Source organism: Elephas maximus, chromosome 11 (assembly GCF_024166365.1).
Source record: "Elephas maximus indicus isolate mEleMax1 chromosome 11, mEleMax1 primary haplotype, whole genome shotgun sequence".
Taxonomy (NCBI): domain Eukaryota; kingdom Metazoa; phylum Chordata; class Mammalia; order Proboscidea; family Elephantidae; genus Elephas; species Elephas maximus.
In genome coordinates this window covers 106,448,153-106,474,951 of record NC_064829.1, presented here as the reverse complement: position 1 = coordinate 106,474,951, position 26,799 = coordinate 106,448,153, and the positions used below count along the sequence as shown (strand labels likewise).

The 26,799-nt window shown below is 41.4% G+C and overlaps 1 protein-coding gene across 1 annotated transcript; it reads left to right on the top strand.

Moving 5' to 3' along the window:
* The first annotated feature begins 791 nt into the window (after nucleotides 1-791).
* On the top strand, nucleotides 792-25,367 carry LOC126085099 (zinc finger protein 234-like). The gene is given in 5 exon segments (XM_049900107.1): nucleotides 792-959; nucleotides 4,174-4,253; nucleotides 8,808-8,934; nucleotides 19,839-21,405; nucleotides 21,407-25,367. Coding segments are annotated over 4 exon segments (1,896 nt in total). The 5' UTR covers nucleotides 792-959; nucleotides 4,174-4,238; the 3' UTR covers nucleotides 21,594-25,367.
* The last annotated feature ends 1,432 nt before the right edge of the window (nucleotides 25,368-26,799 follow it).

The following is a 26,799-nucleotide window of genomic DNA, read 5'->3' as shown; positions in this document are numbered from 1 at the left end:
TCCACCTCGCCCATTTTTTTAACTGCCTGTTTTGACCTTAAAACACCACATTATACTAGCCATTATTCATTTAGCCAGCTACACCCTCTAAAACGGTAATTCCTGGTTAATTCCATGAAGATTGTATCTCTTGGTTCAATGTTTCTTTTCCAACAATGTTCCCGACATAGTTGGAGGCATTTAGAGTTCAAGAAGGGAAGTCTATGGAGTGTTTTCCGTTGGAGGATTTAGGAAAAGGGAAGGAACATTCTCAGTGTAGTAGTCTTCATTACTGCCTAGGCAGTAGGTACTTTGAAGGTTATTATCCTTGGGCATTATGGGAAGTGTAGTCTAACAGCTGGGTTTAAATGGGAAGCATTTCAACCCCAGAAGGGTGAGACTTTGAACGGCGTTCCCCTCCGGCATACTGGGAAGTGTAGTCCAGCAATTCTGTGGAGTCTGGGACTTCCAACTGGTGGCGCAGCGGTTAAGTGCTCGGTTACAGACTGTTAATCAAGGTTGGCAGTTTGAACCCGTCAGCTGGTCTGCGGGAGAAAGATGTGGCAGTCAACTGCCGAAAATATCAGAGCATTGGAAATCCTATGGTGCAGTTCTATTCTATCCTATAGGGTAGCTTTGAATCAGATTCAACTTGACCGCAATGGGTTTGGTTTGGGTTTTGAGAACCAGTTCTGTGGAATTCTGGGAAGTGTAGTCCAGCTGCGCTGTGCAGTCTCGGGCACTTCCGCTCAGGCAGGTAGTTCTGGGGGATTCTGGGAAGCGTGGTCCAGGAGCTCTGGAGTCGTAGGCACTTCCGCTTCAAGAGTGTGATGTTCCTTTCGTCTTTATCCCGTTACGGTGATAATTCAGTCTCGCGTTTCGCGACCTTCCAAACGTCGTGGACCTTTGCTTGGGGTCAGCGAGGACTCAGATATCAATTTAGGGGAAAAAGAATCGCAGCGCAAGCGGATGTTGGAAAGGTGAGGACGACGGTTGCGTTCTCCTTGCAGAAGGTCTTCAGTTTGGGGCATTTGGCGCGTCCGCGGTTTGGGGACCAGCTAGGGTGGTGCTTCGTTTGGTTTAAGGGTCTCTCAGTATCTCTGGTCCCGGAAGCCGCCTCCCTCCACCTTCCACACGCGGTTCACTTATTTTTGATATGGCATTGGGCGAGGTGCTTCTCTCTGCCTCTGGTTGCTCTTCTGTAACGTAATGTAATGTGATGATTTTGAGAATTGAAGGAGTAGTATAAGTAAGTAGACCTTGGTGCAAACGGTTAATCGAAAGCTCGGAGGTTTGAGTCCATTCAGGGTACTTTGGCTACTGGGCTGAGGGCTAGGGACCATGGTCTTGGGACATCTAGCTCAATTGGCATAACATGGTCTATAAGGAAAATGTTCTAAATCCAACTGTGGTGAGTAGCGTCTGGGGTCTTAAAAGTTTGCGAGCGGCCATCTAAGACACATCTACTGGTTCATCTTGGCTGGAGCAAAGGAGATTGAAGGAAGCCAAAGACCAAAGGAAAAGATTAGTCTAAGGACTAATGGCTTACAGCTACTATAACCTCCACCAGACTGAACCCAGAACAACTAGATGGTGCCCGACTGCTCTAGTAGGGATCACAAGAGAGGATCCCAGACAAAGCTGGAGGCAAATGTAGAAGAAAATTGAAAATCACACACACACACACACAGACCAGGCTTGCTGGTCTGACAAAGACTGGAGGAACCTGGAGAGTATGGCCCCTGGGCCCCCCTTTAACTCAATACTGAAGCAACTCCTGAGGTTCACACTTCAACCAAAGATTAGGTCTGTAGGGGCAACAATAATCCATGCGAGGAACGTGCTTCGTAGTTCGATCGTGTATACAAGATGAATGGGCATACCAGCCCAAAAGCAAATACTAGAAGGCAGGAAGGGACAGGAAAACTGGATGAATGGAAATGGGGAACCCGCGCTGGAGAAAGGGAGAGTGTTGACACATTGTGAAGTTAGCAAGCAATGTCACAAGACAGTTTGTGTATTAACTGTTTAATGAGAATCTAATTTGCTCTGTAAACTTTCACCTAAAGCACAATTTTCAAAAAAAAAGATGTAAGAAAGGCCTCGATAGCTAATTCTGAAAAATCAATCATTGAAAATTCCCTGAATACAGTTCTACCCTGACACACGTGAGTGACTCAGCATGAATTGGTGATGGTGATTGTGATAGCTAAAGTGAATGTATTTCCATGGACTTGATTCCAGTTCATGGCTTCCCCATGTGTTACAGAGTACAACTGTAACCATAGGGTTTTCTTGGCTGTAATCTTTATAGAAGCACGTTACCAGGCCTTTCTTCCACAGCACCGCTGGTGGGTTTGAAACACCAACCTTTGGGTTAGTAGCCAAATGTCAACCACTTGCACCAACCAGAGACCTTGGTATTATAAGAAAAAGTCTTAAAACAGTGGTAAATCCCCTTGTTACTGCTAGTTAGCTTTTCAAGAAGCGCTCCATTTCCTGAAAGCTGTGAACCTCGGAGATGGAGTTGGAATTTCTACTGCAGTGGCCCTGGCCCTTCTCTCTGATCCCTACAGGAAACCAGATTTTCATGGATCCCTTCTGACCTTTTTAGGAAGATGTGCGTTGCTTCCAGCTGGAACGGGATGAGAAGAATTAACTTATTGGGGACAGTGACACAACCACTGTAATTCACAGCCTCCTTTCCTTCCCCAGCCCCAACTTTTCAAAAAGGAACACACCAAGGTAGAGGCCCTGAGTCTGGCTACTGGCAGCAGAGCCTCACGTGGCTAGGACTTGGCATTCTTCTTCTACAAAGATTTTCACCTAAATTGTAGAGTCTGTGTGACATGTACCATGGCATGGGTAGTGAAATAATTACGCTTTAATCACTAAGTTCCGTTCTAAAGGTTTTATCCAAATTAATACATTTATGCCACACTGGCTCTGTGAAGTGGTACTACTTTTTTTTCCTCTCTGTTTTAAAGATGAGGAGATTGAGCCATGAGGAATATAAGTTATTTACACTTAATCACTCAACTAGTAGGAAGAGGAGCTGGGGTTGGAACCTAAGCAGTCTGAGTCCAGAGCCTGCGTTCATAAATTCTGTGGTATATTCTCCTTGAGCCACAGGGAACTGTCTGGAATCAGGTTGATTTGAGGAACTTTAAAAAGGAGGAGTAACAGACTTGAATATTTCTATGTTTTTTTTTTAAACATTCTAAGCTATGTCATTTGATTACAAGTAATATTTCATATTTTTGTATTGTCCACGACATTGTGGAGAAATCAGAAAATACAGAAATAAACAGAAAGAAAAAGTTTTTCATGACACATAACTCCAAGATGTAGAGGTAGCAACTGTAAAGCTTGAGATGAATTTCTGGGTAGTGGTTCTTGGTGTATGTTTGTATATTTATAAATGTTGAACAAAATTGATACACTTTTCACGTTTTTTCTCTTTATCTTTTTTAATTGTGGAAATTTCCAAACACCTCCAAGAAAGAATATTATTGTTAAGGCAACAATCTGTCAGTGGAGACAGCCAAGCCAATAGAACAGATTTTCAGAGGTCACTTGTGACCTTCCCTCAACAGACAGATCACATCAGAAGTCCACTTATCTTACCATGTTCCTTTGGTAGAGATGACGTTTATGAGAACACTTGCATACTGCAGGATAGCATGTGCTTTTCCACAGCTGCAAAGAATTGAGATCCTTGACCACTCGTTTTCTAAGACCTTTCCACCTTGCAACAGTATCATAAGTGGAGACTCTTTAATTTCCTGTTTTACAGATGACAGAATTGAGGCAAAAAGATGATATTAATTTGTCCAAGAGACACAGCTTGTGAGGCACCATGTCAGGATTTGAACCCATATATATATTGGCCCCAGAACAGACTTTTATTCAGTATATTATAGAGTATCAATTTCTTTTGACCAGAATCAGAATTGGTGTCTTGGGAGCCACAAGGCAACACTGGTGATGGAACCAATGTGTGTAGCTGTGCAGAGTGTTCACTGAACCATGCTGAAAGGGCTCAGGGGCGTCTGGTGCCCATGTCATGCTGTGAATATCAAGCCATGTGCAGTTGCAGCCATCTGACAAAGGGGCCACTTGGCTCATTCACAGTACGTGTACATGTAGGTGAGTGACATCTTGGGTCACCTTTTATGTCTTTCTTCTTCCCAGTTCTACTTTCCCAGGACTCTGTGTATCTCGGGACTTTGTACACCACTATAAGCAGGAAGAAAAAAATGAGCATGTTCAAGGTGAGTAGGGCACGCCTTACGTAATTATGTAATATTTTTTTATGATTACATCATATTCCTGCTGATGTACCTTTTTATTTTTAACCACTTCTCACTCATAGGCATTTAGACGGCTTAATAGTTTTATTATTTTAAGGTATACTGCAGTGACAGTTTTCCTATATAAAACCTTTTACCGCAAAAAGTGATTCTGAAAATCTGCCAGTTTTTTGTCCTCAGTGTACTAGGAGCTCACTATTGAAAAGGTACATTTGACATGTGGTACATTGGCTGTTTGGTAGATAGAATATTCGGTAGATAGAATATTCAAATACGGCACAGTGCATCAGGGCCTAGATGGTGCTTCACACCAATATCATGGGATGTTATCACATAAGAGCTGGATCGAGCATCCCTGTGCCTGAGTCTCACTCTTGGTGTTTTATTTACTAATCTCCTTCTTTCCTTGATGTTCCTTCGTTGGTTTTCTCAATGTAATACATAACCTTAGTTTAAAAACGTCCTAGCATAGTACTAGATTTGCCAGGCACTTGTGTTCTGTCACTGCATTTACTCCTCAGGGCAGCTCATGAGGAGGTGCTTCATCTCTTCTTCATTTTAAACATGTGAAATATGAGAAACCTGCTCAGGGTGCCACAGGAAACCAAGGGTCAGGAGCGGTTGGCATTTTGTTCAAGTAAAAGAGGGAGTCAAGAGGAAAGAGAAAGGGTTCTCCATTAGGGACTTGTGCCGTATAGTGTGGGTGCCTAAGATGGCTGTGATTTTAAAAATGGAAAATAATAGAAGTTAGGGAGGATGTGGAGGGATTGGAACCCTCCTCCATTGCTGCTGGGATTGTAAAATGGTACAGCAGTTGTGAAAACTATTTGGCAGTTCCTCAAAAAGTTAACTATAGACTTATCATATGACTCAGCAATTCCAGTCCTAGGTATAGACTGAAAAGAATTGAAAGCAGGAATAAAAACGTACTTGAACACCATGTTCATTGCAGCACTATTCATAATAGCCAAAAGATAGAAACAGCCTGAGTGTCCATCAACAAATTAATAAACAAAATGTGGAACGTCCATACAAGAGAGTATTACTCAACTATAAAGGGAAATGAAGTCCTGATACATGCTACAGCATGGGTGAAACTTGAAAACTTTATGCTGAGTAAAGTAAATGAATTACAAAAGGACAAATATCGTATGATCCCATTTAAATGAAATACCTAGAATAGGCAAGTGTGTAGAGACCAAAGTTTATTAGTGATTATGAGGAACAGGCAGGCGGAGGCGGGGAAGGAGGACTCATTGCTCAGGAGACACTGAGCGTCTGTTAAGGGTAATGGAAAACTTAGGAAATGGATAATGGTAATGGTTGAACAACATGATGAATGTAACATCACCAAATTGTACATGTAAAAAATGTTAAAATGGCAAATATTTTATTATATACGTATGTCTTAGTTATCTAGTGCTGCCATAACACAAATACCACAAATGGATGGTTTTAACAAAGAGATTTATTTTCTCACAGTCTAGTAGGTTACAAGTCCAAATTCAGAGCGTCGGCTCCAGGGAAAGTCTTCCTCTCCCTGTTGGCCTTCTCATCAGTGTTTCCCCGGACGAGGAGCTTCTTCACGCAGGGCCCCCGGGTCTAAAGGGCGTGCTCTGCTCCTCGTGCTTCTTTCTTGGTGGTATGAGGTCCCCATCTCTCTGCTTGCTTCCCTTTCCTTTTATTTCTTGAGAGATAAAAGGTGGTGCAGGCCCCACCCCAGGGAAACTCCTTTACCTTGGATCAGGGAGGTGATCTGAGGGAGGGTGGTATTACAGTCCCACACTAATCCTCTTAACATAAAATTACAGTCACAAAATGGAGGACAACCACACAATACCGGGAATCATGACCTAACCAAGTTGATACACACATTTTGGGGGGGATATAATTCAATCCATGACAATGTATTTACTATGTACAAACACAAAAAAGACTGGGTCTCATTTCAGACATCTGTTGCAAGCTCATAGGTCTCCGGGCCATCTGTACTTTGGACCAGCTGGCTACAAATTTGGCAATACTCACTACCCTCTTAGGATTGGTAATTCTCTGGAACATTTCACAGAACTCAAGAAAGATTATTACTTATAATAATAATTCTATTATAGCAAAGAGTGTAAATCATAACCAGCCAAAGGAAGAGATGCATAAGGCGAGGCTTGGTAGGGTCCCAAAGATAAAGCTTTCATTGTCTTCAAGGAATCATCACTCTACTGGCACATTGTTGTATAACAGTATGCAGAATATTGTCAAGCCAACCAGGGAAATTCAGCTAAGTTTAGTGTCCAGAATTTTTAATAGGATTTCATTGCATAGGCATGATTGATTGAATCAAGGGCAGCCCCCCTCCCATCCTGGAAGTTGGGGTGATACCATGTGACTTAAAGCCCCAAATCTCTTGTCACATGGTTGGCGTTTCTGGCTGTACCAAGATGTGGCCATTCCCCATCCTGAGATGAAACAATCGGGTGTGGGCCCAGGAGTCCACGATGAATAACACAGACACTTCAATCATTGGAAAATTCCAAGGGTTATAGGCTACATTAGGAACCAGGGACAAAGCCAAGCAGATTCTTTGTTACACATCTGAAATAATATGTAGCCGTGAAATGGAATGAAATACTTAACAATAATGAAAATAATAAATAGAACTAATGTTTCTTATGGAGCCCTGGTGGCACAGTAGTTAAGAGCTATGGCTGCTAACCAAAAGTTCAGCAGTTTGAATCCACTAGCCGCACCTTGGAAACTCTGTGGGACAGTTCTACTCTGTCCTGTGGGTTAGCTCTGAGTTGGAATGAACTCGACGGCAACAGGTTTGGTTTTTGGTTTTGAATATTTGTTCACGGAGTCCCTGGACGGCCCAAGTGATCGAACATTCAAGTACTAGCTGAAGTTTAGTGGTTTGAAGCCACCAGAGGCACCTCAAAAGACAGGCCTGGCAGTCTGCTTCTGAAAGGTCACAGCCTTGTAAAGCTTGTAGAGCAGTTCTACTCTGCACACATGGAGTCGCCCTGAGTCAGAATTGACTTGATGGAAACTAACAACATTAAACAACATTTGTGAAGTACTTCGTCTTAATTACTTAGCCACACACCGTTCCAAGTGCTATGTATATTGCCTTGTTTACTCCGTGAACCTGAACCCATGGACGTCAAGTAGATTTTGACTCATAGCAACCCTATTGGACAGAGTAGAACTGCCCCATAGGGTTCCCAAAGCTGTAAATCTTTATGGAAACAGACTGCCACATCTTTCTCCTGCTGTTCCCTGAAAGACCCCTTTAACTTAAGGCCATCATACATACAGGAGACAAGGTGTGTAGAAGAACTTGTGCCATGGCTAGTAAGGGACACTTGGGATGTGTGCTTAGGCATATTGGCTCCAATGCAGTACACTCAATGCTGCAATCAATAGGTGTGGTGTGTGACTTGAGTGTACAGAAGACAAACTGCATACCCGTTCAAGGAACCAAACCAAACCCCTTACCATTGAGTTGATTCTGACTCATCGTGGCCTGGGTTACAGAGTAGAATTGCTCCATAGGATTTTCTTTCATCTGTGTTTTTTTTTTTTTTTTTTTTGCCGTTTTTCTTATTGTGGTAAATACATAGGTAACGGAACATTTGCCGTTTCTACAGTCTTCACGTGGACAGTTCAGCGACGTTAACTGTGCTCATCGTGTTGTTCAGCCACCACCATTAACCGTTCCTGAAGTTTTTCATCGCCCTTACCAGAATCTCATGCACCCTAAGCATAGCTCATTTAGTTGTGAGGGAAGGAAACTCTGTATAGTTTTTTCACAGTCAAATAATGTGTTTTAAACAATTAAGACACCATATAGTGGTGAAAATTGAAAAACTCTCTAAGTTACTTAGTTGTAGGGAGACACAGTACAGTGTTTTCTCAGGCAAATAATGTGTTTCAACACACTAAAAGAAAAAAACACCAAACCCAGTGCCGTCGAGTCAATTCTGACTCATAGCGAGCCTATAGGACAGAGTAGAGCTGCCCCATAGAGTTTCCAAGGAGCGCCTGGCAGATTCGAACTGCCTACCCTTTGGTTAGCAACCGTAGCACTTAATCGCTATACCATGAGGGTTTCCTTCAACACTATCTACTGCTAAAACCTTAGAAACTATGTTTAAATTACCTAATTGTGAGTGAGACTTCAGAGTTTTCTCAATCAAATGAAGTGTTTAGTCAAATAAAGGGTTATCATTAAGTTGATTATAACTCACGGAACTCCATGTGCTACAGAATACAGCTGAGCTCTGTAGGGTTTTCTTGGCTGTATGTAATCTTTATGGAATTAGATCTCAAGGCCTTTCTTCAATGGTACCACTGGGTGGGTTCGAACTACCAGCTGCTAGGTTAGTAGTTGAGCGCAAACCATTTGCGCCACCCGAGGACCTCCTCCCACCTCCCAATTCCTCCCAACCTTGTCAGTGCTGCCCCATTTCAAATGGGCAGTAGTTCTAAGACTGGGTATACTGGTGCTTGATGTTGCAGGAAGCAGTGGCTTTTAAGGACGTGGCTGTGGTCTTCACTGAGGAGGAGCTGGGGCTGCTGAACTCTGCCCAGAGGACACTGTACCAAGATGTGATGGTCGAGAACTTCTGGAACCTGGTCTCTGTGGGTGAGGACAGCCTCCCTCTGGAGTGTCTTTATCTCTTCAGGTGTTCAAGGTTTGGGGCTCTTGAAATGGTCACAGGGCTTAAGAACCTGACAATTTTTAGTGGAATAGGGTAGAAAACATCAGCCTTCATTAGGAAGGAAGGAGCACGTTGCAGCACAAACTCTGGCCGATCGCATGAATGGTGTGAGAGCCAGTGGGGGGAGATTTAAGGAAAATAGACATTTGTTAAAAGTAGGTCAGCCTGTGTTTTAATAACACATTTTTATGCGTATGTGTCTGGATCTTGAAATAAATGGTACTTTCTCAAGAGGGTCATATTAGAAAAAATGTTTGAAAATCACTGTGTTTGATGACTTGATGACCCAAATATTTAGTAAATTGTACCTTTAATGTGTTCATTTAAAATATGTGACTTTGCATGTTCACAGGGCATCAACTCTTCAAATAGGAAATATTCTACTTAGACGGGGAAAAAACGTTAAGGTTGCTGAAGTCGGCAACCCAAAGAAGGGGGAATTCAGGTCAGAATCAGCAAGGGGACGTCATTATAGATGTTGGTCCATCGTTTTTACTTCTTGCCGCTGCAGTTGCCACTGCTTTGGTCCAAATTGCCAGGCCTCTTGCCTGCATTATTGTGACAGCTTTTGTGTTGGTTGCTTTGCTTCCACCCTTGCCCTCCTGCAGTCCATTCTGCACCTAGTAGCCAAAGTGATGCTTTGGAAATGTACGTCAGATGGTCGTTTCTCTGCTTAAAATCCTTTATGAAGTCTTATTTTTTTGTTAAACTGAAAACCTCTTAAAATGGCTCATAGAGTCCTTCGTAGTCTGGTCTTCAGCCCCCTATTGCCTCTTGGGGTACCTGTCCTGTCTTTCCCTCTTGCTCAGTGTGTTCCTGCCACGTTGTCCTCCTTGCTTTTTCTCAAATAGTCAAGGATGCTGTATTAGTCTCCCATTGCTGCCATAAAACATGACCACACACCTAGAGGCTTGAGATAACATCAATGGATAGTCTTACAGTTCTGTAGATCAGAACTCTGATGTGGGCCTCACTGGGCTGAAATCTAGGAGTCAGCAGGGCTGCATTCCTGTCTGGAGACTAGAGGACCATTCATTTTCTGGCCTGTTCTAGCTTCTCTTGTTGTCAGGTGCTGTCCAGTCGGCACTGACTCACAGCGACCCTATGTACCACAGAATAAAACACTGCCTAGTCCTGTACCATCCTCAGAATTGCTGCTATGCTTGAGCCTGTTGTTTTAGCAACTTTGTCAGTCCATCTCATTGAGGGTCTTCCTCTTTTCCACTGACCCCCTACTTTACCAAACATGATGTCTGTCTCCAGGGACTGGTCCTTCGTGATAACATGTCCAAGGTATGTGAAACTCAGTCTTACCATCCTTGTTTCTAAGAAGCATTCTGGTTGTACTTCTTCTGAGACAGATTTGTTTGTTCTTTTAGCAGTCCATGGTGTATTCAATATTTTTCACCAACACCACAATTCAAAGGCATCAGTTCTTCCTTTGTCTTCCTTATTCATCATCCAGATTTTGCATGCATGTGAGGCGATTGAAAACACCATGGCTTGGGCCAGGCACACCTCAGTCTTCAAGGTGACATCTTTGCATTCCAACACTTTAGAGAGGTCTTTTGCAGCCGATTTGCCCAGTACGATGTGTCTTGATTTCCTGACTCCTGGGTGTTGATTGTGGATCCAAGTAAAATGAAATCCTTGACAACCTCACTCTTTTCCCTGTTTATCATGATGTTGCTTATTGGTCCAGTTGTGTGGATTTTTGTTGTCTTTATGTTGTGGTGTAATCCATCCTGAAGGCTGTGGTCTTTGATATTCATTAGTAAGTGCTTCAAGTCCTCTTCACTTTTTTTTTTTTAATTGTGCTTTAAGTGAAAGTTTACAAATCAAGTCAGTCTGCCATATAAAAATTTATATACACCTTGCTATATACTCCTAGTTGCTCTCCCCCTAATAAGACAGCACACTCCTTCTCTCCGTCCTGTATTCCTGTATCCATTCAGCCAGCTTCTGTCCCCCTCTGTCTTCCCATCTCCCCTCCAGACAGGAACTGCCCACATTGTCTCATGAATCTACTTGAGCCAAGCAGCTCACTCCTCACCATTACCATTTTCTAATCCCTGTCTGAAGAGTTGGCTTTGGGAATGGTTACAGTCTTGGACTAACAGAAGGTCTGGGGACCATGACCTTCGGGGTCCTTCTAGTCTGAGTCACACCATTAAATCTGGTCTTTTTACGAGAGTTTGAGGTCTGCAGCCCACTGCTCTCCTGCTCCATCAGGGATTCTCTGTTGTGTTCCCTGTCAGGGCAGTCTTTGGTTATAGCTGGGCACCATCTAGTTCTTCTGGTCTCAGGCTGATGTAGTCTCTGGTTTATGTGGCCCTTTTTGTCTGTTGGGCTCATAATTGCCTTGTGTTTTTGGTGTTCTTCATTCTCCTTTGATCTAGGTGGGTTGAGACTAATCGATGCATTTTAGATGACTGCTTGCCAGCATTTAAGAGCCCGGATGCTACCCATCAAAGTGGGATGCAGAATGTTTTCTTAATAAATTTTATTATGCCAGTTGGCCTAGATGTCCCTGAAACCATGGTCCCCAGACCCTTGCCCCTGCTACTCTGGTCTTTGAAGCATTTGGCTTATTCAGGAAACTTCTTTGCTTTTGGTTTAGTCCATTTGTGCTGACCTCTCCTGTATTGTGCATTGTCTTTCCCTTCACCTAAAATAGTTCTTATCCACTATCTAATTAGTGAATACCCCTTTCCCTCCCTCCCTCCCCACCCTCGTAATCATCAAAGAATATTTTCTGTGTTTAAACTATTTCTTGAGTTTTTATAATAGTGACCTCCTACAATATTTGTCCTTTTGCAACTGACTAATTTCACTCAGCACAATGCCTTCCATATTCCTCCATGTTATGAAATGTTTCACGGATTCATCATCGTTCTTTATTGATGTGTAGTATTCCATTGTGTGAACACACCGTAACTTATTATCCTTCATCCGTTGATGGGCACCTTGGTTGCTTCCATCTTTGCTATGAACAGTGCTGCAATGAACATAAGTCCTCTTCACTTTCAGCAAGCAGAGTTGTGTCATCTGCATAACACAGGTTGTTATGAGTCTTCCTCCAATCCTGATGCCACGTTTTTCTTCATATAGTCCAGCTTCTAAGATTATGTGCTCTCCATACAGATTGAACAGGTATGGTGAAAGGATAGAACCCTGATGCACATCTTTCCTGACTTTAAACCATGAAATGTCCCCTTGTTCTGTTTTGAATGACTGCCTCTTGATCTATATACAGGTTCCTCATGAGCACAAGTAAGTGTTCTGGAATTCCCACTCTTCACAGTGTTATCCATAATTTGTTGTTATCTACGCAGTCGAATGCCTTTGCATAGTCAATAAAATACAGGTAAACATCTTTCCGATATTCTCTGCTTTCAGCCAGGATTCATCTGGTATCAGCTATGATATCCATGGTCCTACGTCCTCTTCTGAATCCGGCTTGAGTTTCTGGCAGTTGCCTATTAATGTATTGCTGAAATCACTTTTGAATGATCTTTAGCAAAATTTTTGTTGCGTGTGATATTAATGTTATTGTTCGATAATTTCCACGTTCTGTTGGATCACCTTTCTTGGGCATAGGCATAAATATGGATTTCTTCCAGTCAGTTGGCCAGGTGGCTGTCTTTCAAATTTCTTGGCATAGATGAGTGAGCGTTTCCAGTGCTGCATCCGTTTGTTGAAACATCTCAATTGGTATTCTGTCAATTCCTGGAGGCTTGTTTTTCAGGAATGCCTTCAGTGCAGATTGGACTCTTCCTTCGGTACCATCGGTTTCTGATCACATGCTGTGTCCTGAAATGGTTAAACATTGATCAATTCTTTTTGGTTCAGTGACTCTCTGTATTTCCTTCCATATTCTTTTGATGCTTCCTGTGTCATTTACGATTTTCCCTGTAGAATCCTTCAATATTGCAACTTGAGGCTTAAGTACTTTCTTCAGTTCTTTCAGCTTGAGAAATGCCAGGTGTGTTCTTCCCTTTTGGTTTTCTACCTCCGGGTCATTATAATACTTTGTCTTCTTGAGCCACCCTTTGAAATCATCTGTTCAACTCTTTAGCTTCATTATTTCTTCCTTTTGCTTTAGCTAGTTGACACTCAAGAGCAAATTTCAGAGTCTCTTCTGACATCCATTTTGTTTTTTTTCTTTCTTTCCTGTCTTTTTAATGACCTTTTGCTTTCTTCATGTATGATGTCCTTGATGTCATTCTATAACTCATCTGGTCTTCAGTCATTAGTGTTCAATGTGGCAAATCTATTCTTGAGATGATCTCTAAATTCAGGTGGGATATACTCAAGGTCATATTTTGGCTCTCGAGGACTTGCTCTGATTTTCTTCAGTTTCAGCTTTAACTTGCATGTGAACAATTGATGGTCTGTTCCACAGTCGGCCCCTGGCCTTGTTCTGACTGATGATATTGAGCTTTTTCATTCTCTCTTTCCACTGATGTAGTCAGTCTGATTCCTGTGTATTCCATCTGGCAAAGTCCATGCGTATAGTCACCATTTATGTTGGTGAAAAATGGTTTTCCCAATGAAGTCGTTGGTCTAGCAAAATTCTATCATGTGATCTCTTGTATTATTTCTATTCCTAAGGCCATATTTTCCTACTACTGATCTTTCTTCTTTTTTTCCAACTTTCACATTCCAATCATCAGTAATTATCAATGTTTCCTGATTTCATGTTTGGTCAGTTTCATACTATATAACTTGGTAAAAAATCTTCTATTTCTTCATCTTTGGCCTTAGTGGTTGGTGCATGAGTTTGAACAGTAGTTGTAGTAACTGGTCTTCCTTGTAGGCGTATGGATATTATCCTATCACTGACAGCATTGTACTTCAGGATAGATCTTGAAATGTTCTTTTGATGAAGACTACAATGTCATTCCTCTTCAAGTTGTCATCCCCAGCATAGTAGACCATATGATTGTCTGATTCAAAGTGGCCAATATGAGCCCATTTCAGCTCACTAATGCCTAGGATATTGATCTCTATGCATTCCATTTCATTTTTGATGATTTCTAATTTTCCTAGATTCATAGGGTCGCTATGAGTCAGAATCGACTCGACGGCAGTGGGTTTAGTTTGGTTTTTTGGTCACACTTCGTACGTTCCAGGTTCTAATTATTAGTGGATGTTTGCAGCTGTTTCTTGTCATTTTGAGTCATGCCACATCAGCAAATGAAGGTCCCAAAAGCTTGACTCCATCCACATCATTAAAGTCAACTGTATTTTGAGGAGGCAGCTCTTCCCCAGTCGTCTTTTTGAGTGCCTTCCAATCTGAGGGGCTCATTTTCTGGCACTGTACCAGACACTGTTCACTGCTGTGCATAAGGTTTTCACTAGCTAATTCTTTTCAGAAGTAGATGGCCAGGTCCTTCTTCCTAGTCTGTCTTAGTCTGGAAGCTCAGCTGAAACCTGTCTGCCATGGTTGACCCTGCTAGTATTTTAATACCAGTGGCATAGCTTCCAGCATCACAGCAACATGCAAGCCCCCACAGTATGACAAACTGACAGATGCATGGCATCTAAAGGCTGCCAGAGTCCTTGGCTTGTGGTCCCCTTCTTCCATGTTCAAAGTCAGCAGCGTTGCCTCACTCTGACCGTTCTTCTGTGGTCGTATTTCACTCTGACTCTCCTGTCTTGCTCTTCCACTTTTAAGAACCGTTTTGAATACATTAAACCACCAGACTTTGTAGGATGATCTTTGTATTTTAAGTCCACTGATTAACAGCTTTAATTCCATCTGCCATGTTAATTTCCTTATGCTATGTGACCTAACATACTGTCAGTTTTGAGAATTAGGATTTGGAAATCTTTGTGGGACCATTATTTTGCCTACTAGATGCCTCTGTCTCACACCCATTGACTTGCTCTCACTCTGCCTGGAGTACTCTTTCACCTGAAATCTTTCTGACCCGATTCCTTACTTTATTCAGGTCTCTGCTCTGTTTTAATATCATAAGAGAGTCCTTCTCTGACCTGTCTATTTAAAATACCATCTGCTCTTTGCTGTCCTTGCCCTGCCTTATTTTCTGTCACCTATTGTTTTGCCAGGCGCTCCTTGGAAACTCTATGGGGCAGTTCTACTCTGTCCTATAGGGTTGCTATGAGTCGGAATCGACTCGACGGCACTGGGTTTGGTTCGTTTTTGGATTGTTGTTTACTTGTTCATTGCCTATATTTCCCCACTGGAATGTTATCTCCAGGGGTGGAGGAATTTTGTCTGTTTTGTTCATTGCTGTTTCCTTGGAGCCTAGAATTGTCTTCATACGTGGCAGATGTTTATATATATTTGTTGACTTAAGCCAGAAAACCAAATCCGTTGCCCTTGAGTCGATTCCGACTCACAGGGACCCTAAAGAACAGAGTAGAACTGTCCGATAGGGTTTCCAGGGAGCAGTTGGTGGATTCAAACTGCTGAACTTTTGTTAGCAGTCATAGCTCTTAACCACTACGCCACCAGGGTTTCCTTGTTGACTTAAGGAATGAGTTAATGCTGTCTCACTGAGTCATGGAGATAGCTAACAGTAATAGTTGTTGCACAATCCCAAATAATGAAGCACATTGCACACTATTTGTTGTCTTCTGGTAAACACCTAACCAAGTTCTACTTTCTTAGGTACCTTTGTGGTGAGTGTGTGTATGCATGCACTTGACCCACATCCTAGGGAAGTTTTAAACATTGTGTTTGTGACCATGCTGAGTAACGTGCTTTCCCGGAGAAAAGAAGAGAATATTCATTTATAAGAAGAGAGACTTTTTTGTGTAAGAATTCTGATGTCTACTTTTGAGACAGGCCCCTCAGAAAAGGCAAAGGAGAAAATCTCTTTCCTAACGTGCCAGACAATAACTAGGCAAGCTTCTTTCTCTTGAAAGATTGGACAGTTAGAGTCCCTTCAGTTCTTCCAAAGTCCACATCCACGTCACTGCCCCAGGTTTCCCCTTCCCTGTGCTAGACAGGGAACATTTAGGATGAGACTAAGATGAATCACACAGCTGAGTGTTGCCTATGCTACTGGTCATCTGTGGTTCAAAAATATAGCGTACATTTTTTTTTTCCTACAAAATTAGCCATTAAGTGCTAAAGAGCATAGATTTTTTGTAATTTTCCTTTTATAATGGCCTGGTGTTTCACTTTGAACTGTTGGGATGTTAAAATCTGGAAAGAATCATGAGACTGCCCATTTAAAATTGACACTTCCTCAACCAGACTCCTGCTCCCCCTCCAAAAATTACTATTGTAAAGTGACAGTTTATTAAATATAACAATAAACTACAAGCTCTCCCAAGAGACAGACACTTAACCTATTGTTTTTCCAAGTTTCCGCCATTGGAACTTACCATTCTATTTGAACCATTTGTTTAATTATCGCCATGGTAACTTCCTCAACCAAACTTTTCCAGCTGTTTTGCACATGAGCCATAGAAAGAAATGTGTCTCATTGTAACCAGGGGAGGCATTGCATTTCTACATAGATTTTACAAGGCATTTCACGTTAGGACATCTTTTCTGCTTGGGTTGGTGCTCTGATAGTTTCTGCTCTGTTTAATTTTCTAACTGTGTATCACAGGCTATTAAATGTGTCTCTTAGATCAAAATGAGCTACAGTCTTCAATTTGAAAAACGGTTGTGAAAGGCTGATTTATGTATGTCCTAAGTTTTTCCACATACTGTTTTCAAAATGACAGCCCAAAGCCTTAGGAGTCAGTGTGCATAGGCCCTCGTGCTTTGTTTTCACCCTACGTGATTTTTAAACCTTTGACTTTCTCATCAGCCTCATCACTGTGGTGAACCCTGTATTTGGGACACCCTTTCAACTTCTCTTCATAACTGCAATTTCCTGCCCTTTTCGTACTTTAGATCTCTTACTTGGAAGAGCTCTTTTGCTTCTATGACTTGACTTAGACCTTCACATAAAAGTGAAACTGGGATGCATTTATTCATTCACCATGTATTTACTGAGTGCCCACCATGTGCCAGGCACTGTTCTGGGCAGTGGTTATAAAGGAAGTAGTAGTATAAATGCTTGTCCTTATTGATCCTGCCTCGTGGTGGGAAAGACGTGCGATAAACTACCAATGGCTTACGGTATGTCAGATGGTAATGAGTGTTGTGTAGAACGTAAACAGGATCAAGAGGATGGATCACCAGAGATGAAGTTACAAGGACCATTTTTTATTTTACATTGACCTCTTTGATGGACTGGCATTTGAGTAGGGACCTAAAAGTGAGGAGCTATCTATGCGGCTATCTGAGAATAGTCCCAGGCAGATCCTAAGTCTCTTTCTAGGACTGGCTTTCAGAGTTTGCACTGTGCCCTGCTCCTTTCCTTCACCCAAGTTCTGTCTCTTTGTAGAAGATTAACTTTTGCTTTTTCACTTCCCGGAGATCTAAATCACTGCCAGGTTTCAGAATAATGTATGTTACCATTTCAACTTCCTTTCCCCTTTGGCCTAATGGAAGAAACTTCCTGGAAGGAACTAAAGGTCTACCGCTCATAAGCTGTGTTTTCGTCACTATGTGACGGTATTTTATCCCAAATCTTCAAGTAATTTAAACCCCTCTAGGACCTCACATTCCGCTGAACACTGGAGTAGCTGTCTAATAAAATAACCCCAGGCAGAGTTATATAGAGGTTCTTTATCAGATGGCTTCTGAAACAAAAGGCAGCTGTTAATTGACCATTCCTACTGAAAGGGAATCTAATTTCTTTAACATTTCTTCAGAAGTATGTACTTTTTCACTTTTAATTAAGAACTTTACACGGGAAAAAAAAATCTCTAAACATTTCATATATTTACATGTGTTTGTATAAATTTAGAAACTGGAGTATTAATAAGGATAAATGTTTTTGAAAAAATTTCTAGAGTTAAATTATTTTAGAGTTGGTCAGGCTGGTTTTCAGTAGTTTTTAACTAAAGTATTACAATGAAAGCTGTGAAAGCTGTAACTTGATGGGACTGCCTTGGTTTTCCAGGTCTTGTGAGTTTCCGCCTTTGACAGGGTGCAGTCTTACAACTTTTCTATCACTCATTTTGGTGGCAAATATTTGAGTTTTCCTTCTCTGACAGGTTTTTGCATTACACAGTTTCCAGCTTTTGCAGGTTTTACTGTATCTGTATCAACACAGAAAAATTAGATCAGGTATAAATGTTTTACAGAATTTTCAGGAAAACTTTTAATAAGTATATATGTGATGTTTAATTTTAGGCCATGGTTCCCAGTTTTTTGACCAAATGGTGATCTAGTTGCTGTGATGGAGTAGTTACATGTGATCAAAGCAGCTGGCCTTGGGTAGAGCTGATTACCTTCCATATGCAGTGTAATCACTTTCCATAATATAATCTAATATAATGTAATCAGTCAGTTGAAAAGAAAGTTCCCCTCAGGTGTGTTCTGCCTCCAAACTATAAATACATATTTTGGCAGAAGTCTCATAAACACAGGGAAAGAAAGATGCCATGTGTGGATCATCTACAAGCCAAGGAACCAAGGAACTCCTAGGACTACTGACAAGGAAGGAATTGACACAGCTGAGATTCTGATTTGGACTTTTAATGTCCAGAATTATGAGAAAATAAATTTCTATTCTTTTAAGCCACGCACTTGTGGTATTTGTGTTACAGTAGTACTAGTTAACTAACATGATATTATTAGTTTTCTAGAGCTGCCATAACAAAATACCACAAACCAAGTGGCTTACAAGAGTAGAAATTTATTGTCTCACAGTTCTGGAGGCTAGAAACCCAAATCAACATGTTAGGTGGACCATACTCCCTTCGAGGTCTCTACGGGAAGATCCATTCTTGTCTCTTTCAGCTTTTGGCAATCTGAGGCATTCCTTGGCTTGCAGCTGCACTGTCATACGATGTTCTTTTGTGTCTGTCTGTCTCTGTGTCTCTTCTCTTTTATAAAGATATCAGTCCATTGGATTAGGACCCACCTACTCCAGTATGGCTTCTGTTAACTAACAATGTCTTCAAAGACCCTGTTTCTAAACAAGGCCGCTTCACAGGAACAGGGATTCAATCTTCAACATACCTTTTTGGGGGACACATTTCCAATCATGACAAAGTAAATATAAACACAGGTATTTGATATTTACAATATGTTGTTATTGTTGTTAGCTGCCATCAAATTGGGCCCTGATTCATGGTGACCCCATGTACAGTGGGACTGGACCATTGTGATCCATAGGATTTTCATTGGCTGATTTTCAGAAGTAGTTCGCCGGGCCTGTTTTTCTTCATCTTAGTCTAGCTACTCAGCTGAAACTTATTCAGAGTCATAGCAACCCACAAGCCTCCACTGACAGATTAGTGGTGGCTGTACTTCAGGTGCATAGAACCAAATATGAAAAGTATTGATTACATTATTGCTTTTCCTTACAATTCCATATGATGCATATTTTATATATGTTCATAATTTATTAGTTCCATAATTTACTGTCCAAGATTGTACACTAACTTTGTAATTCAATAAAAATAGCAACAAGTTCACACTTTGAATCATTATTTGTTTGTTGTTGTTTTTTAATTCTTTGATTTCTAACCTCTCCATTATGTAGGAGACTTGGTGTTGTCTAACAGGTCTCTTTAATGCTTAGTGGATAGGAGACTAGTGGACCACATTTTTGTTTCTGTAAGCTTGTAAACCAGAGAGCACTATACACAGTGAAAAAATCAAACCGAATCATCCCTTGGTTAGTTAAAATCTCATGCTCTGTCCTAAGTGTGAATGAAATCTTGAAACTTGACTGAACAAAGCTTTCACTTTTCCACATCTCTGAATTCTCTGTCATCATAGGATGCAAGATCGCCCACAGTGAGATGGAGACTTCTATAGAACCACGACCACACGAGGAGTTTTCCTGCTGGCAGATGTGGCAACAAATTGCAGTTGACCTAACCAGACATCAAGACTGCATGATAAATAGTTCTCAGTTCCACAAACAAGGTGATTCCCCTTGCCAGGTTGGGGCAGGACTATCTATTATTCACACAGAAGTGAAACCTTATCAGTGTGGTGAGTGTACAAAAACCTTCAGTGATGTCTCCAGCTTTGATCTTCACCAACAGTCACACTCAGGAGAGAAGTCTCATACCTGTAGCGAGTGTGGAAAAGACTTCCGTTATAGCTCAGTTCTTCATATTCATCAGAGAGTTCACATGGGAGAGAACAGCTTTAAGTATGATGGCTGTGGTAAGACATTCAGTCAGAGCTCACATCTGCAAACTCATCAGAAAGTCCATGCTGTAGAGAAACCACACAAATGTGAGACATGTGGGAAAGGCTTCCGTTCTAGGTTTGCACTTAATTTTCATTGCAAAATTCACACGGGAGAGAAACCTTATAATTGTGAAGAATGTGGAAGAGCTTTCATTCATGCTTCATATCTTCGGGAACATCAGAGAATCCACAATGAGGAGAAACCTTTCAAATGTGATGAATGTGGCGAGAACTTTCGTCGTAGGTCAACACTTAATATCCATTACATGCTCCATACGGGAGAGAAACCATACAAATGTGCAGACTGTGGGAAAGACTTCCGTCAGTCTGCTGGTCTTCGGACCCATCAGAGAATCCATAGTGGAGAAAAACCATTCAAATGTGAAGTGTGTGGGAAAAACTTCAGTAGGAGATCACACCTTCGATCCCATCTGGGAGTCCACACAACAGAGAGACCATACAGATGTGTTTTGTGTGGGAAGAGCTTTATGATGAAATACAATTATAAATTTCATCTGGTAGTCCACACCGGAGATAAACCCTATAAATGTGAGATGTGTGGGAAGTGCTTTAGTCGTAGAGGAGATTATAATATTCATTGTAGAATCCACACAGGAGAGAAACCCTATACTTGTGACCAGTGTGGGAAGGACTTCAGCCGTAGATCAGCACTTAAAGATCACTGCAGAGTGCACACAGGAGAGAAGCCTTATAATTGTGAGGAGTGTGGAAAGTGCTTCATTCGTCGATCAGAGCTTAACGTTCATTGCAAAGTCCACAAGGGAGAGAAACCTTATAACTGTGAGGAATGTGGCAGGGCCTTCATTCAGGCTTCACGTTTCCGGGAGCATCAGAGAATCCACACTGGGGAGAGACCATTCAAATGTGATACATGTGGTAAAAACTTCCATTTAAAATCAACACTTTATAATCATTGCAAAATCCACACAGGAGAGCAGCCATACAAATGTGAGGAGTGTGGGAAGGGCTTCAACTTTCCCTCGAAACTTTATGTCCATAAGAGCATCCATACAGGAGAGAAACCATATAATTGTGCAGAATGTGGGAAGCACTTTAGTCGGGGTTCCTATCTTAGGAAACATCAGAGAGTTCACAGTGGAGAAAAGCCACTCAAATGGGAACAGTGGAAAGAGATTTGGTCAGAATTTGCACCTTCAGTCCCATCAGAGGGTTCACAGTGGAGAAAAGGTGTACAGATGTGAAGAGGGTGGGTAGGACTTCAAGTGGAACTTGAACCTTGATAATCATAAGAAGGTCCACATGGGAGAGGAGCCATATAAGTGTGGGAATATGGTACATAATCATGCCTGAAGTTGCCAACTTTATCAGAGTGTCCATACTTGAGAGAAACTATACAGGTGTGATATGTTTCGTAAAATCTTCCATCATTCTTCTGAATTTCAGAGAATTCACACTGGAGAGAAACGTTACAAATATGAGGCACGTGGTTAGCACTTTTGGATGAGTTCATATCTTCTAAGTCATTGAAGAATACATCCAAAATGAAAGTCATTGCTGTTGAGTTGATTCTGACTCATGTTATGGAGTAGAATTGCTCCGTTGGCTTTTCTTGGCTGTAAGGAGCCCTGGTGGTGCAATGGTTAAGTGCTTGGCTGCTAACCAAAAATTTGGCAGTTCAGACCCACCAGTTCAAACATCAGGAAGTCCACAGTAGAGAAAAGCCATTCAGATATAAAGAGTGGGAAGAGATTTGTTCAGAATTCACACCTTCAATTCCATCAGGATCCATGCTGGAGAAAAGACATACAGATGTGAGCAGTGTGAGGAAAGCTTCAAGTGAAAAAGTAATCTTGAGAAAACATGAGAGGGTCCACAGGGGAAGGAATCATATTAGTGTGGGGAGTGTGGTAAGTACTTCATCAGGCTTCACGTCTCCAACTCTGTCACTGTCCACACTGGAGAAAAACCATACAAATGCAATATGTTTGGTAAAATCTTTCATCGCTCTTGAGAACTTAAGTATCAGAGAATTCACACAGGGGACAAAATATTAAAAATGTGAGTGAGACATGTAGTTAGCACTTCTGGTTGTGGTCAGAGTCATCAAAAAATCCATAGTGGTTAAAAACTTCATAAAAGTGATGAGAGTGGCAAGAATGTATAGACTCCTCAGAGTAAAGAGATAAGATGATGTTCCGTAAAAATTGATGTGTAACCTGAATTCTTGTAATCATCAGCGTTCAGAAGAGGGAAAACATTTGTTAAAGTCATTGTTTAAGCCATAGCTCAACAAATCTCCGTGGTCATGAGACAACACAGTGGAGAGCCCCTTTAAGTGGTGTAGTAAAGGCTTCATTTAGAACCTTGACCATTACCAGATATCACTCAGGAGATAAAATGCCTTAGAATAAGAGTTTGATCATGTCTTTACAAACACAAAGGTATAATTATGAACACATCAAAACCAATATTCAGTAGTATGTAAGCTCCATGAGGGCAAGGCCTTTTCTGCTGAATCTACTCCACCTTAACATTGACTAGCACTTTATAGATGTGCTCAGTGCTTGTTTGTTAAATGAATGAAAAGGAGAGAATGCAATATTTGAAAATTGTATCCAGAAGAAGAAACAGAGAAAGAAAGTTAACTCAGGAACGTGAACACACAAATGCAGAAAACCACAATCCACAATATTATTTTGCTATTAACCTCATCTAATTGGCCCCTCTTCTCTCAGCCTCTGTTACGGAGTTGCGTAATTATTATTTGGGATTGTGTCTAATGTTCTTTCAGTTTTATACAGTAAAAAGTCTACTGTAATCTTGCAGTGAGAGGACACTGCATATTTGAATATTTCTTCAACAGTGTTAATACAGGGCTATACTGTAACAGTTTGAAAATGTAAGAAGTAGGTACTAATGACAAGAGTTTTCTTAATCTGGATTCACCATGGATTTCTGAGTCTCTGCATTTCCATGAAGGCTTTGATAGGATTGGATTCTAATTGCTGTATATTTTTTTTTAATGAAAGCTTTTTACGTATGGTCTATGCTGAAATTGAAAATTTCATCAGATTTATTCACTGTTGGTACGGGACTGACATTTTCATGCTTTCTCTGTTGGTGGTAGTAAAAGCATGGTTTTGTATAGGAGTATACATCAGAATGTGCAATATATAGCTCTGATCTGGGAATCTGTGATCAAAATTTATGATTAAGAGATTAAATCATTGAAAACAAAAGTGCCACATCAGTGATGCCCCTGACTTTTTAAAACGGAAATAAAGTGTTCATTAATAGGAATTTGACTTTTGATATATTCCTGTAATAATATGAAACCATTAAAATGAGGGTATATTGTTGTTAGTTGCTGTCAAGTTGATTCTTACTCTTGGCACTCCCATGTATGCAGAGTAAAACTGCTCTGTAGGTTTTTCAAGGCTGTGACCTTTCAGAAGCAAATCTCAAGGCCTTTTAAGGCATCTCTAGGTGGGTTTGAACCTCCAACCTTTTGATTAGTATTCCAGCACTTACCCATTTGCACCACCCTGGGGCTCCACTGGAAACCCTGGTGGCGTAATGGTTAAGTGCTACAGCTGCTAACCAAAGGGTCGGCAGTTCAAATCTGCCACGTGCTCCTTGGAAACTCTATGGGGCAGTTCTACTCTGTCCTATAGGGTCGCTGTGAGTCAGAATTGACGGCACTGGGTTTGTTTTTTTGGGTTTGGGACTCCATTTAACAGATAAAGGACTAATATTATTAATATATGAAGAAAAATTCAGAATTTGAAGGTGGAAAGAACAAACCTCAATAGAAAAGTGAGCAACAAATTGGAGAGATGGTTGACAAAAACATGTATTAATTGCCCTTGAAATATGAAAAAATGTTGCACTTCACTCAAAATAAATGCAAACTAAAGCTACATTGAGGTACCATTTACTACATTGAGGTACCATTTCTTACCATTCTGTTGGCAAACTTGGCAAAAAGCTACTCTCACACATTGCCAGTGGGAATGCAAACCAATATGGAGGGAAATTTGAGAAGATGCAAAAAAGTACATATGTATATACTATTTGACTCTGCAATTCTAATTTTATGAATTTATCCTTAAGATGTATCTTCAGCAAAGAGAAAAGATAAATTTACAAGGTTGTTTATTGCAGCATTGTTTGTAATGAGAAAATGTTGGAAGTAAATGCCTATAGAGAGAACCACACAGTGGAGTATTATGCAGTTGTAAAAAGAATGTACTTAGATGAAGTGATTTGTAGGATATACTGTTAAGTGAAAAAAGCATGGTAATTTTGTAAAGGAAAATAAAATCTACATATGTCTGAATCTTTTCTGAAGGAAGAACTATGGGAATAATAAACCAGGAAATAGTGAAATTGGTTACGTACAGTGGTTAAGTTAAATGGAGGAAGTGCTGGAGGAGTGAGAAGGGACTGGAAGCATGGAGTGACCCTAATGCTCAGCTCTTGAGCAGGTATAATTGCTTGGAGATGTTGTACAATATGTTAACGTCTGAAACTGTTTTCACCTCCAAATGGGTATAATAATAACCATGAAAAGTTTAAAAGAATTAACATGGCTTTACCATGAGGCCACTGTTGCCGTTTGGCCCTCTCAAATAGTGTTTTTTTTTTTTTTTTGCCAAACGAGTAGTAGTACCACAGGGTCCGGAGTAGGGGTTGGTACCTTCTGTGTTGCTTAATGCCCTTCTGAAGCCTTTCTACCTTGCCACTTCTTTAAACGCCCTGTGTTAGCCTCATACCATCATATTATACTGGCTATTATCTTAATTCAGTTAACTCCTGCCCTCTAAGAAGAGCATTCCCGTTAACTCCTTGGCAGTTTTATCTCCTGGCTCAATATTCCTTTTGCAACAATACTCCTGCCATAGTTAAAGGTATCTATGTCGTGACTATAAAATACTTTTTGCTCGAGGATTCAGGGAAAGGTATGCACGTTCTCAGCGTAGTGAAGCACGTTACCCCCCAGGAGGTCGAGATTTTGGGCTTTGTTCCTTTCGGCATTGTGGGAAGTGTAGTCCAGGAACTCTGTATTAGCAGAAGCATTTCCTCCCCCGAAAGGATGCGGTTACTGACGTTCCTCGCCCTCGGGCATCCTGGGAAGTGTAGTTAGGCAGCTCGGCGGAGTTGGGGCGTTTCCTCTCAGACAAGCAGTTCTGAGGAATTCTGGGAAACGTATTCCAGAAGCTCTGGAGTGGCAGGCGCTTCTGCCCGAGCAGTGAAGTTCCTGCCATCTTCCCTTCATACTGGTGCTTCAGTCTTGGCCTCGCGACTCTTTCGAAGTTCCTGGATCTGCGCTGGGACACGCAACGACCCGGACACAGACTTAAGGGAAAAGAAGTGGTGGCGCAAGCGGAGGTTTGAGAAACCAGGGTGGCGGTTTACGTTCCCTTGGCGTAGCCGCTTGCGTTTCGAGCGGTTCGCGCGGCAAGTGTTGGTAAGGGGTTCGGGTCGTTAGTCCCCTGGTTTGAGGGTCTTCCCGGCTTTCCGCTCCCCGCAGCGGTCTCCATCCAACTTAATCCGCGCTGCCACCACCTCACGGCATAGCGGGCGAGTTATTTAATCTTTTCGTGTCCTCGGTTGCTTTTCTGTAAAAAGAGGATATTACTATTCGTAATAGAATTGTTTCGAGAATTAAAAGAGGTGGTACAAATAGAAGTCTTAGAACAGTTCGTGGCTCATGGTAAGTGGTGGTATCCGTTGTTAGTACTATTTGATTTCCCGAATAGCGCTCAGTTCTCTGAAACCTGTGAAGCCAGAGCTTCAACTACAGTCGCCCTGGCGCTTCTCTGTGATCCCTGCAGGAAGCTGATCTTCAGGAATGATCTGACCCCTTTTTTAGAAAGGATGGGTTGCTTCTAGCTGGTACGGCGTGAGGAGAATTAACTGTGGTTTATCGGGGACAGCGAGGCAACCATTTCACAGAATTCTTTCCTCCCTAGCCCCGATTTCTCAAAAAGGACTGCAGGAGATGGAAAACTGATTCCTTGGCTACTGGCAAAGAGCCTCACGTGAGTAGGACTTGGTGTTCTAGAGATTTTCACATCTGTTAATGGGGAAGGAACAACTCAGAAAAGTAGGGTGAGAATGGTTGCGCAACTGGAAGAACGTAATCATTGTCCCTAAATGGTATATATAGAAAAGGTTGAATTGGTGTGTTTTGCTGTGTATATTCTCAACAACAACAAGATGAATCAAATTTTTAAAAGTTGAAAAAAAGATTTTCACATAAATCGTAGAATGTATGTGACATACACGTCCGCATGGGTAAGGATAAAAATTAAGCTTTAATTGCTAAGTTCGTTCTAATGGTTTTATAAAAATTAATACATTTATGCCACACCGTGGCTATGTGAAGGAGCCTTGGTGACACAGTGATTAAGCGCTCGGCTGCTAACCGAAAGGTCAGAGGTTCGAACTCACCAGCCTCTCTGTCGGAGAAAGATCTGGCAGGCTGCTTCCATAAAGATTTACAACCTTGGATACCCTACAGGGTTGCTTTAAGTCAGAATGAACTCAAAGG